Here is a 12,492-nt window from a genome sequence, read left to right as displayed (position 1 = left end):
TTTGCTTCTTATTTTTTTATTATTAAAGTTGTACTACGTGTTGAAAACTAAATCATTTATTTATTTTTACATAAATGTCTGAGTCTTTATTTTAAAAATGTATAGTAATTTTTTTATAAGAAATAATTTATTGACTGATTTGATTCACGACAGACAATCGAAAAAGAATGTTTTGTGTAGACGTTGAATCAAGAAAAACATTGCTAATTTGTAAGTTGGTGCTAGACTTCCAACTTTGCATCCCATATAAGTCCTATTTTTTATTGATAATTTAATCTGTCTCTTAATACAGTATATTAAAAATGAATTCATATTTATTAAGAAAAAAAATTAATTTATTTATAAATATTTCATCTTTTATAATTTTAATACGTTTAGAAATTGTCCTTAATGTATAAGTAGAGAGGTAGCGAAGGTTTAATTTTTTTAAAACTATACTCTTTTCTTCACTATTCACAGTAGAGAGAAAAGAGTTAATTCATAGTATCAAAATAATTAACTTTATTTTGATAACAAAAATAATTAAAAAAAAATTATAAAAAAAAATTAAAACAATATCTTATATTTAGGGACTGAAGAAGAGTAGAGTGTAATAAAACCTGTATTATTCTCTTATTCTCTCCACTTGAAATGAAAGTGTCGCCAAAGTACACGATTCGGGCCTCTGTAGGCATTTGTCCTCTTGTTCTGTTATGTGGTCATAACTTAATGGGCTCCAGCCCATTGGACCTACGTTGGGCCCAGATTTCTGACTACCCAAAATTGTGAGCAAATTAGAATCCTTTTATTACAAAGTGTGCTCAGAGAAAAACGAGGACATGGCAAACCTCACAGACTTTGCATAATCAACAATGTCGCTCAAATATATATCATTTGGAAAAATCCAACAAATTTAATAAATCGTCTAAATATGACAAGGATTACAAAAATGGAAAATCAAATTCACAAGTTTAAGTTTTTCATATGTTGTCTTGCGGCATAAATAAATTGTATCATATCAAAATATCCTACCATAGATACTCAAAGGAGATTAGGAAAGAAAAAAGTAAATGCATTAATGTGTTCTGCCAGGATCACATTAAAAGTATGAAACAACAGTGCTAATGAATAGATATAAATTCCTAGAGCATTTAATATGATATATTCTCCCTCTCAAATAATTTACGTGAATATAAACTTCAAAGCAAAATCTGATAGTAGTAGGTATACAAGAAATAATGTTAGGTAAGATTTGATATAATTGTTTAATTTTATAACTAAATATGTATTGTTTTGTTATATCATCTCTTATTTTACATAAAAAATATTTTGCGCTTTTGAATTTTGAACCGGGAAAGTTATCATCTTCAAAAGCTAGTTTAATAGAATACAGTTTCGTAAACAAAATAATAATTTTATACAAAATATTATAGGGCCAAAATTACAAAATATAATATTTATTACATTTATTTGTTTTATGTATGAAAACAAACACCATATTAATTAAAATTAGAAATAAACTTATGTAATTAATGATGAAGGCAAGAAATCAATGATAATAAACACATATAAACCATAAAAAAAAATTATATATCATAGATCAATGAAAATGACGAAAATAACATCAAAATGTCTAAGTGTAAAAAAAATAACATGAGTATGCTTCTATTTTCCGTAATACTAACTTTTATAGTAAACTAGGTAGAATAAATTTATGTAGGACATTCTTTTCCTTTACAAAGTATGATTTTAAAGTTGACAAGTAAAAAGCTTCGTTATCATTACAATTAACTTCTATTACCTTTTGTTGGACTTCTTCACGTTATTTCCTCCTATAGTTTAAATTGTCTATATGAGCTTCCTCAATTAGTTGCGTTTCATTATTAGCGATACAACAAGTTGACGAAATATCCTCCAATTTTAAAGATTTTCCTACTTTATGTGCAATTTTTTTATTTAATATTTTGTCTGGTTTATATGCAATTTTTTCAGTTAATATTTTTGTCTAATTTAGATACAATCTTTTTTTTCAAACCAATCCTATTTGGCTCTCCCTATTCTTCCACCGCTATAGATTATTGACATGATTAGTTATTTCTCATTAAGATTTGATATAATTATTGAATTTAGTAACTAAATATGTATTGTTTTGATGTATCCTCTTCTTACTCTACATAGCAATTTTGCGTACAAAATAATAATTGTATACAAAATATTATACGGCCAAAACTACAAAATGAAAAATATTCTTACATTTTTTTATTTTTTTTATGAAAACATATACCATATTACAATTAAAATTAGAAATAAACTTATGTAATGGACAAGGAAAACGAAAGGTTAACGGGAATAAACTATAAAAAAAAAAGTGTATACATCACAGATCAATGGAAATGACCAAAAAAACCATGAAAATGTTCAAATGTCAAAAGAATAATCATGAGTATGTTTATATTTTCCATATTACTCACTTTTATATAGACTGAGTACAATAGATTTACCTAGGACATTACTTTCCTATGCAAGCTATGGTTTTTAAGCTTATAAATAAAAAGCTTCAGTGACCTCGTGATTTTGTCCTCCATAAAACAAATCTAAAATTAAATTTACTATAAATATATAACTTAATATATATTATTACAGTTAACTTTTATTACCTTTTCAATTTCTTTTGTTAGATTTTTTAATGTTATTTTCTCCTCGTTTGAGTTGTCTCTAAAAGTATATCTGAGCTTCTTCAATTAGTTGAATTTCATTATTAGTATCCTAATTTTGGTCCTACAGTAATAGTCACACTCTATAGATAATATTTTTAATTTAAATTATATATATATATATATATATATATATATATATATATATATATATATATATATATATATATATATATATATATATATATATATATATATATATATATATATATATATATATTGAGCAAACAATAAGATGATGCATCATTACTGATACTAAACCAAATCTTACAAGACATATATTCAAACTCTTAAATTTACAAAAAATAATCAATAATAGCAAGAACCACGATGATCGTCACCACCGATATAGTTTCGATCTGTTTCCTTTATCTTCAGGTCGTAGAAGGGACGATGGAGTCTCGTGTGTCTCTTTTCTTGAGTTTGAGCACCTTTGACCAAAACCCATCTTTCTTCCTTCCACCCACATCCCTCTCTCTCCCTCTACTCTTCGACGCAAACGCAAGCGACTTGCTCTTCTTCAAGTTCAAACCCTGCACGCTCGAACCAGATTCCGCCGCCACCAGCGAAGCGTTTCGCCGGAACCGTGGCTTACGGTGGCCGCCACCCCGACTGATCGAAGAAAAAGATTTATGAGGAGAAGCAGGCGATTGTGGAGAAAAACAAAGAGGGTCAATAATAGGGTTGGTGCTGTACAACTGCGAGAGTTTTTCCCTCAAACAAGAGGAACAGACACCAGGTGATTGCATATCGTGTGGGTGCTCCTTGCACCCTCCTCTTCTTGTTTCAAACACCATTTCGCAACGATTCATCATTTTCCTCTCCCTTCCAATTTGTGGAATCCTGCCTTACGTGCATCTGCGTGGCATTATTTATAAGGGAATTCGGTGGTCAAAGATGCAATGTATACCTAATACACAACACGTGCACGAATTCGTAGTCGTGTACGACGACGAAAGTTCCTGTTTTCTAAGGTTGGTTTTCTTAAATATTATTCTTAGCAAGAAAATATGTTAACATTTTTGTTTTTGTAAACCAATAAGGTCAAACGAAAATTATTGTCGTCCCTATTGAAAAAATTAAGCTGTTGATATTAAAAATTGTATGTGTGAGGATGAGATTGCTGTGTTTGACTGTGTTCAATGTAATCCATCTTCTCGACGTGTCTATTAAGAGCTAATATATTGGTCAAATGGGTAACTGAAAAGGACGTGCAAACAGAAAATATAATTTGATTTCTATTACTGAAATAAGATATTATTATAAAAGTTTATCTTTTCAATTATACAATATTTAGCACTTTGAAATATTATTATAAAAGACAAAATGTTAAATGTTTATAGAACTGACAAGTAATTCATTTTTCAAATCTTATTATCACAATTATTTTGGTTACTGTCACTTGTTTATTTTCAACTGCAAAATTTTAGAGTTAAACTTGTTATTTTCTCAATCTCAGATGTGTGATATATATCCATGAAACCATAAAATTCTTAGAGAGTGGAAAATGATAGTATGTATATAACAAAATAAACTTCTATAAGTTTTCAACTGTGTAAGTTGAACGATAACAACACTGATTAATCTTCTCGAATATAATAATATATATTCAGTTCATCGGGATAAATTCGAATAATATCGTTCAAATTAACTTTTGTTAATTATTTTTTATTTGAGTTTTTTTTTTACTCTAGTCTTGAGTAAGTAAAGTATACCGATTATTATCTGATTATTAATTCAAACCATAAATTCTTAAAATTAATCGCTTGAAGAAATTGACCAAATTTCACGTACTACGTACCGTTACGAAATAAACAAAATAATTTTTTTTCTCCTTTTTTGACGAGGTCATTATTCAAACTTCCTGAAATGTGGCATATGTCACATACTTACCCCCACACAGGTTCTTATAAACCTGTTTACAATCAGTTGGTATATCGAATGTCCGCAGACGATTGCATAAACAAATATTTTTTCAAAACCATCACGAACTGACCTTGTTCCTAGTAATTACATGGTTACGATGAATTGGTGATGATAATATATATCTTGGTGATAACATAATTGATCGAAGGGAAAAGTGAAGAATAATAAATATATTTGTTCCAATAGATTTTTATTAAGTAGTATTAACTGATAAAGTTCATTTAAACAAAATTGCAATTCTGGTCAAAGAGTAGTGCTAACAAAATTCATATTGTATTTGAGATTTTTATATATTTTATTTTAATGTATTAGGAGTTGTGAAACGTGAGAACTTATTCTGTATAAAAACACATGTATTTTCCATAATATTTAATAATATATTGTACATATTTTTTTATTAATCACTTGGCCAATCATTTTGATCTATAATTCTTTGATTGATCATCTTAATCGATCACCTTGAACGGATTACTTCGACCAATTGATATACCATTAGTATCCTTGACTTGATCACCAATGTATTTTAATGTATTAGGAGCATAAATTGTGAAATGTGACAACTTATTCCGTATAAAAACATATGTATTTTGCATAATATTAAATAAATATTGTACATACTTTTTTAGGTTGATCACTTGGTCAATCATTTTGATCTATAATTCTTTGATTGATCATCTTAATCGATCACCTTGAATAGATTACTTCAATCAACTCATAGACCATTAGTATCATTGAGTCGATCACAAAGACTAACAAGCATATTGATCACTTTTGTAGAATAAAAAGTCAAATTAAAATTTAGTTAATAATAATAATGAATTAACAAATTAATATTGATTAAGATATAACTGGATTATGATTAGATAAAAAAAAAAGTAAAAATCCATAACAATTATTATAAATAAATGTTTTAAATATGGTTGTGTAGACGCATGCATCACTCATAGATTATATAACTTAAATATCATGATACATTCAATAAATATCATTTTAGATTAAGGGAAAAAACTTTAAAAACTAAACAAACAAGTGATATAAACACAAAGATAAATTATTCAGGAATTGAGAATACTCAGTCAAAACAAATAATTACTTGAATTACCATCACTTAAACATTTATTTATAATATTTGTGATATATATATATATATATATATATATATATATATATATATATATATATATATATATATATATATATAATCTATATTATTATATGAAATGATTTTATACTATGTGTACATTATTATTCATTTTTACTCTTTAAATAACTATTTTTAAATTAAAATAATTATTTTATCAAAATTTTCATTTAAATGATTTTTTTTAAATTTAACTATTTTTATTTTACTTATATATAAAGAGGATTTGTGTTTTATGATGAACTTTTTTTTTCAATATAAATTTTTAAATAATCATTATTTTAAACCAAACTAACTATCTTTTTGTTTTTACCTTTTAAATTATCGTTAATATAAATTAAATTATTTATGCTTTTTATTGTTTTAGTATTATTTTTAAAAAATTCAAATTATTTATTTATAATAAAAGATTATATAAATGATCTTATTTTATAATTATTTTTAATAAATTTTTAATAAATTTTATAATCAGAGATCCATTTTGTCATCCACCTGCAAAGAAACAGAACCAAAAACCAAAAACCAAAAACCAAAAACCAAAAAACGCAGAAAAGGGTTTCCGCCATTGCAGCCGCCGTCGCGGGCTGTCTCGCCGCACCGTCGCGGGCTCTCGCCGCACCGTCGCGAGCTCCCTCGCCGTGCCGTCGAGATCTCTCTCGCCTCGCCGCGTCGTCAGAGCTCTCTCGCCTCACCGCACCATCGCGAGCCGTCTCGCCTGGCCGCACTGTCTCGCACTGTCTCGCCTCGTCGCACCGTCGCGAGATCTGTCCTCGTCGCCGCACCGTCCTGGGGATGTAGAGGGAGAAGTCATATGGTGAGAGAATGATGGAGTTGAGGGAGAGGGGACTGGAGAATGGGAGGGGTTGCAGGAGAGGATGGAGGGGATGAGGGAAAGTGAAACGTGAAATGGGAAATGGGAAATGAAACATTTAGAGTAGAAGTAAGAATAATGGAAGGGTTTGAATGGAAAGCTTGGCTCACTGAAAAGGTGCAACACGTTACGCCTCGGTTCTGTTATTAACCGAGGCCGTAGCTCTTTCTGTTATTAACACTGCTTTACTGGAAAACATGCAGGTTCTTGTGCCTCGGTCCTGCATCAACCGAAGCAGTATCAGATCCTTATGCCTCAGTTCTTCATCAACCGGTGTCGTAAACATTTTATGCCTCAGTTCTTTGTATACCCGAAGCATATAACTTCATCTTAATTTCTAAACTGCCACTGCGTCTTTAAATGCTTCGGTTTTTACAAAACCGCGACATATATCACGAGTTAAAAAGGTGTTTTTTTACTAGTTCTTTTTTCTTAGTTTTGAGAATCAAAATTATTAAAATATCATTAACCTTAAAACTTAGAATCTATGATATATAATGATATTTTTGTCTACTAAAACCCGATACACATTACTAAAATGTACCAACTGAAAACGAGGTGTAAGAAACCCATATATATATATATATATATATATATATATATATATATATATATATATATATATATATATATATATATATATATATATATATATATATATTTGTGTGTGTAACAGGATGGCTTGATATTTTTAAATTAAAATTATGATACATATTTGTATCATAGCTAACTCAATTAATGTTTAAAGTGACAATTTCAATAATTTGATTATCATTGTGAATGTTTTGAAAAATCTGAGAATCTGAAAGCTACGAAAAGGTACAAAGAGTAAAATTGTGTTCCAGAACGGTATGGGCCTAGACCCAAATAAAGGATGCTGGAAAAATGTAATGAATAGGCTTCCAAATTAAACTTAGTCAACGTGGCTATCACTGGAGCTAGTCAGAGGAGGCAACCAATAAAAAGCTAGCAATTAGACTTCACGATCCGTGTCTTCCCTCCCAAATCACATCTCATATGCTAATTCAAATTAAGAAAACACAGTTCCAAGCATCACCAGCCGTCGGATCATTAACGGCAAAAAACACAAGGAAGGTGATTTCTACCCGTCCGATTATTTTGCAACTTCCACATCTTTACGCTATATATAGTCCGATCATGCGCTGCTTGTAGAACCTTTGCATTCTTCTATCCAGGTTTCGGCAAGAGCTTTTTGAACAGAAATTCGAAGTTCTTCCAGGTTAGCCTTTCCCCTATGTAAACTACGATTAGTTTGTTTTGGTTCTGGAATTTGGTAATGTTTCTTATTTCTCATATTATTTCGAACATTACTTAGGTTTATCGTATCAAATTGATTCGGAATTTGAGTCAGTTTTAGGGTTTGTAGAATGGTTGTATCGATCTGATCATCCACTCCGTCCGTCTGTTGTGATGGATTGTTAATGTAGTCAGTGGCCTAGTCTTCCGCTATTCAAACTCTGTAGCCCTCGTTTGAATAATTTAGCTTTTAATTCGGATATGTGATGTGTGTGTCTTTTGATTTGTTCTCATAACGAGTTAGTTATATAGATGGTGCTGTTTCAAAAGGGTACTGAAACCCTTTAAATATCTGATAAATATTATTTTCAGAGTATTCCGTGTCATATACTGATCTTCAATCATCCGACATTTATATTCCTCTTTAAGACACATTTAGCAGTTTTCTGACGTCATCGTTGGCATTGGTGCAGATGGCCCGTACAAAGCAAACTGCTCGTAAATCAACTGGAGGAAAAGCACCCAGGAAGCAGCTTGCTACCAAGGTATTATTCGAATCGTCTTTTTCTAAAACATCTATTAGTTGCTCTTCAACTTCGTCCTTTTGTTTTTGATTGATTGTCTAAAATTTTGATGCTTTCGCCGTTTGTCTAGGCTGCTCGTAAGTCTGCGCCCACCACTGGTGGTGTAAAGAAGCCACATCGTTATCGTCCCGGTACTGTTGCTCTTCGGTGAGTGTATAGGATATTAATTGATTTCTTCATGCCATTTTTTTCGTGTGTGCTGATTTCCAATAATAATTTTCTTTTGAAACAGTGAGATCAGGAAATACCAGAAGAGTACCGAGCTTCTGATTAGGAAACTCCCCTTCCAGAGGTTGGTTCGTGAAATTGCTCAGGATTTCAAGGTATTATTTTGTTGTTATAGTCACTGTTTGATTAATTAATTTGGGGCTAACAGTATGTAATTTATAATGTTGCTAAGTACTCAGACCGATCTTGTTGTATTTGTTGTTATAGTCACTGTTTGATTGATTAATTTATTTGGGGTTAACAATATCTAATTTATAATTTTGGTATGTTTTCAGACGGATCTTCGTTTCCAGAGCCATGCTGTTCTAGCTTTGCAAGAGGCTGCTGAGGCATATCTTGTTGGGCTCTTTGAAGACACTAATTTGTGTGCCATTCATGCTAAGCGTGTGACTATCATGCCCAAGGATATCCAGCTGGCAAGAAGGATTCGTGGTGAACGTGCTTGAGATTATATGTTTGGTGAAAGGAAGGATTCGTAGGTGCAGATAAAGTTGTTACTCAGATTGATTGAAACATGTAGTTTGTTAGGGAGAATAGCTTTTTCTGGCTTATTGTGTTAATTGTGATAGGAAAAATTAGTTCTATGGTTTGTCAAAGGCTAATTGTTGGAAGTTGGGCATGTAATTGATTTTTCTTTGTTATTTATTTTACCGTTTGGTTCCATACTTTGGAATTGTATTGGACAACATTCTGATGCTATTTAACGCATTCTAAAATCTAGTTATATTTATATTACTTGTTTCGAATATCTGTTTATTTTATGTTCATGCTTGCCTATTGGTGTAGGTGATGTGTATGAACGGATGTCTTAAAATTGTAGTGGTGGATTTGGCTACGAATGGTGGAACTCGTTAATTTGATTAGTAGTGCGAACGTGGTTGTTGGTTTTTTCTTGTGTTCGCATTTTTATACTTAGACCGAAATCAAAGTTAAAGATGGCACCGCTGTCATGTTTTAAATTGTTATTTTGATATTTCACTTGTGTATTGAAGGATGTTTACATTTAAGTTAAAATGCTGTTTTTGATCACGTTATAATGTAATTAACTGAAATTCATAGTCTCTAATTGAAGGTAAAATTTAATGATGAGTATATTTTCTGTAATAATTTATTACCGGTAACTTAAATTAATTATTAAATAAATGAGTGAATGAAGTTTTTACGCTGTAGTCAGAGTATTTTTAAAGAGATGAATTCTGACGACAAACCCTTGTTAGGAGGATTGCAAATTGGTAATTGTACTGTGGAAAGAAGTAACACAAAATATAGACAAATAGATATTTAGTTCGTCATGGGATGCGCGTGAGAAGGAGATCAGTTCTATATCTCGCATAAATGTAATCTCTCTTTAAAGTTTTTTGTTTTATAAAGCAGGAAGAGGTGGGAAAGGCAACAACAACAGCTAACCAATGGGAATTGGACAATTAGACTTGACGATCCGTATTTGGTGTTCGAAGGGCATCGTAGCCGTTTATTTAATTTGAGAAAACACAGTTTGACACCTGATAAACCGTACGATTCGAAACAAAAAACACACGGATAATGAATCGTATCCGTTCGATCACTGACAAACCCCTCCAGTAGTATGCTATATATAGACCTCCACCTCCTTCTTAGGGAGAATTTTAGATTCTTCTTCCCCTGATTTATCCTCTCTTTTGGAGAACAACAGAGTCCGTCGAGGTTAGTTTTCTTCTTCAATTTGGGGCTTGAATATTTATCTTTCCTTGTCAACCTCTTTCATTTGAGCACGCCTGGTTTCGTTTGAAATCGCTTTTGTCCGTGGATTCAATTTGGTTATTTTTCTGGTTTCATTCTTTCCTAGGGTTTCGTTCATCTCTGGAGACATATTTAGACTGTTAATTTTAATTCTTTTACTTCTTTGTTACTTAATTAAACTCGGACAATGTTTTGAATGTTATCTTACCCTTAACGAGGGACAAGAAAGGTCCAATTGTGTTCTTTTCTGAAACTTTGTTTGGATTTGTATACACAGATGGCCCGTACGAAGCAAACTGCTCGTAAGTCAACGGGAGGGAAGGCTCCTCGGAAGCAGCTTGCAACTAAGGTTCGTTGGAAAATCTCAATAACTGTTCTTGATTTGATCTTATGGTTTGAACTTTATCTGATAGCATAGATGTTTGGTCCCAAATTTTATCCCTAGGCTGCACGTAAGTCTGCACCAACCACCGGTGGTGTGAAGAAACCTCATCGTTATCGTCCTGGTACTGTCGCTCTTCGGTGAGTGTTTAGGGGCTTTAATTCGTTTTCTTGTTACTTCTTTATGTCTGACCTCGATCTCTGATAATGATTGCTTCTCGAAACAGTGAGATTAGGAAATACCAGAAGAGTACCGAGCTTCTGATCAGGAAACTCCCCTTCCAGAGGTTGGTTCGTGAAATTGCTCAGGACTTCAAGGTATTGATGTGTTGTACTGGTTATTTATGTTCTGTGTAGATGAAATTTTTCTGAGAGTACTTTCATTAGAAGAAATGTGCAACAATGGAAAGAATATTCGTAATTTACCTTGAGTAGCCTTCTTGTATGGGAAGTATTTATTCTTTCTCTCTTTTCTCTGTCACACACACACATGGGATTTTTAGTTCTTTTATTTTCCGGAATTGAGTTTTTGAATACTTTTATCATCTTTACAAGTCCTTAATTTGAGTCTAAATGTTGTCGTTTTACAAAGAACTGCGCTGTGTTTGCAGACGGATCTGCGTTTCCAGAGCCACGCGGTGCTTGCATTGCAAGAAGCGGCTGAGGCATACCTTGTTGGACTCTTCGAGGACACTAATCTTTGTGCCATTCATGCTAAGCGTGTAACTATTATGCCCAAAGACATTCAGCTCGCAAGAAGAATTCGTGGCGAGCGTGCCTGATGTGGTGGGTTTGTAGTTGTGAAAAGGAGTGGCTGCGGATGGTGTCTTGTTATTCAAATTTCGTTTTTTTTTTCCTGAGGGTAGGTTGTTAGGGGTAGGTGTTTACTCGTAGTGGCATTAATTGTGAAATAGGCAAATACATCTAAAGGTGGTGACTGCTGTCTTTATGGAATTGGCTTGTAATTGAATTTTGGACATATTGGTGTCAATGTTTTGTATTCACGGGATTGTGCAGCCATGTGGTAATTGTATTGGACAACCTTCAGTTGCCTTCTAATCTGGTTTAAATTTAGTGTTCTGTGTTTGTTGGATTCTGTTTGGTATGTTTATCCATGTCTTCTGCTTATTATCATCCTTAATCACCTTGGGAATGTCGCAGATGCAAATTGAGACTTAAAAACTGTTAGAATGGATTGATTTTCTAGCAACAAAGTCAGTTTCTTATATATTTGTTCGTAGGATGATGAATGAAGTCATAAATAAACATAAGTCAATCTTACGAGGCTAGTGAGGCCTGATCCTTGCTTCAGAAAATAAGTGATGTTTTACGTTGTCATACTGATAAATGAATTTATTCACTGTGAGTATTATATAGCATAAGTAATCAAGGGAATATTTGGTAAAAGCTACATGTTTTCGTGCAATGATCAATGAACGCCCTGAAGTCTCTCAAAAGCTTGCCTTATTTGTCTTCGCCACGCTCTCAGTAGAAATATTCAATAGCCCTCTATGATTAGTTTTACTGCTTCCTGATTGTATTTGCTGAAATGTACTTTTACTAGGGTTTTCATCAAATTGCGTTATAATGGGATGAGTTTTAAAATTATATCAAATTTAAAACAATTTAATTGAAATATTGTTTTTCCTATGAAATTAGGTTTAATTTAAACTATTTCATTATAACTCGCCG

At 31.9% G+C, this 12,492-nt stretch overlaps 3 protein-coding genes across 3 annotated transcripts; 2 read left to right on the top strand and 1 right to left on the bottom strand.

The window, feature by feature from the left end:
* Positions 1-3,067: 3,067 nt before the first annotated feature.
* Positions 3,068-3,490, bottom strand: LOC108328770 (uncharacterized). Its single transcript, XM_017562656.2, has one exon. The coding sequence runs from the start codon at positions 3,488-3,490 to the stop codon at positions 3,068-3,070; it is 423 nt and encodes a 140-aa protein (XP_017418145.2).
* A 4,225-nt stretch (positions 3,491-7,715) lies between these two features.
* Positions 7,716-9,435, top strand: LOC108328884 (histone H3.3). The gene is made up of 5 exons (XM_017562768.2): positions 7,716-7,871; positions 8,362-8,433; positions 8,543-8,619; positions 8,705-8,795; positions 8,976-9,435. Exons 2-5 carry the CDS (start codon positions 8,362-8,364, stop codon positions 9,144-9,146), a joined length of 411 nt encoding a protein of 136 aa, XP_017418257.1. The 5' UTR covers positions 7,716-7,871; the 3' UTR covers positions 9,147-9,435.
* A 795-nt stretch (positions 9,436-10,230) lies between these two features.
* LOC108328883 (histone H3.3) lies at positions 10,231-11,896 on the top strand. Its single transcript, XM_017562767.2, has 5 exons — positions 10,231-10,383; positions 10,697-10,768; positions 10,865-10,941; positions 11,028-11,118; positions 11,412-11,896. The coding sequence occupies exons 2-5, from the start codon at positions 10,697-10,699 to the stop codon at positions 11,580-11,582; spliced, it is 411 nt and encodes a 136-aa protein (XP_017418256.1). The 5' UTR covers positions 10,231-10,383; the 3' UTR covers positions 11,583-11,896.
* Positions 11,897-12,492: the final 596 nt, after the last annotated feature.

The sequence above is a fragment of the Vigna angularis genome, chromosome 2, assembly GCF_016808095.1.
Source record: "Vigna angularis cultivar LongXiaoDou No.4 chromosome 2, ASM1680809v1, whole genome shotgun sequence".
NCBI lineage: Eukaryota > Viridiplantae > Streptophyta > Magnoliopsida > Fabales > Fabaceae > Vigna > Vigna angularis.
Note: the sequence above shows the minus strand (reverse complement) of the source record. Positions and strands in the feature narration are given on the sequence as shown.

Bases quoted from the DNA above. Each gene is read 5' to 3' on its own strand.
- LOC108328770 (XM_017562656.2), bottom strand. From the start codon at position 3,490: ATGGTGTTTGAAACAAGAAGAGGAGGGTGCAAGGAGCACCCACACGAT.
- LOC108328884 (XM_017562768.2), top strand. From the start codon at position 8,362: ATGGCCCGTACAAAGCAAACTGCTCGTAAATCAACTGGAGGAAAAGCA. The intron at 8,434-8,542 runs GTATTATTCGAA...CCGTTTGTCTAG, and splicing joins GGAAGCAGCTTGCTACCAAG to GCTGCTCGTAAGTCTGCGCC. The intron at 8,620-8,704 runs GTGAGTGTATAG...CTTTTGAAACAG, and splicing joins CCCGGTACTGTTGCTCTTCG to TGAGATCAGGAAATACCAGA.
- LOC108328883 (XM_017562767.2), top strand. From the start codon at position 10,697: ATGGCCCGTACGAAGCAAACTGCTCGTAAGTCAACGGGAGGGAAGGCT. The intron at 10,942-11,027 runs GTGAGTGTTTAG...TTCTCGAAACAG, and splicing joins CCTGGTACTGTCGCTCTTCG to TGAGATTAGGAAATACCAGA. The intron at 11,119-11,411 runs GTATTGATGTGT...CTGTGTTTGCAG, and splicing joins AAATTGCTCAGGACTTCAAG to ACGGATCTGCGTTTCCAGAG.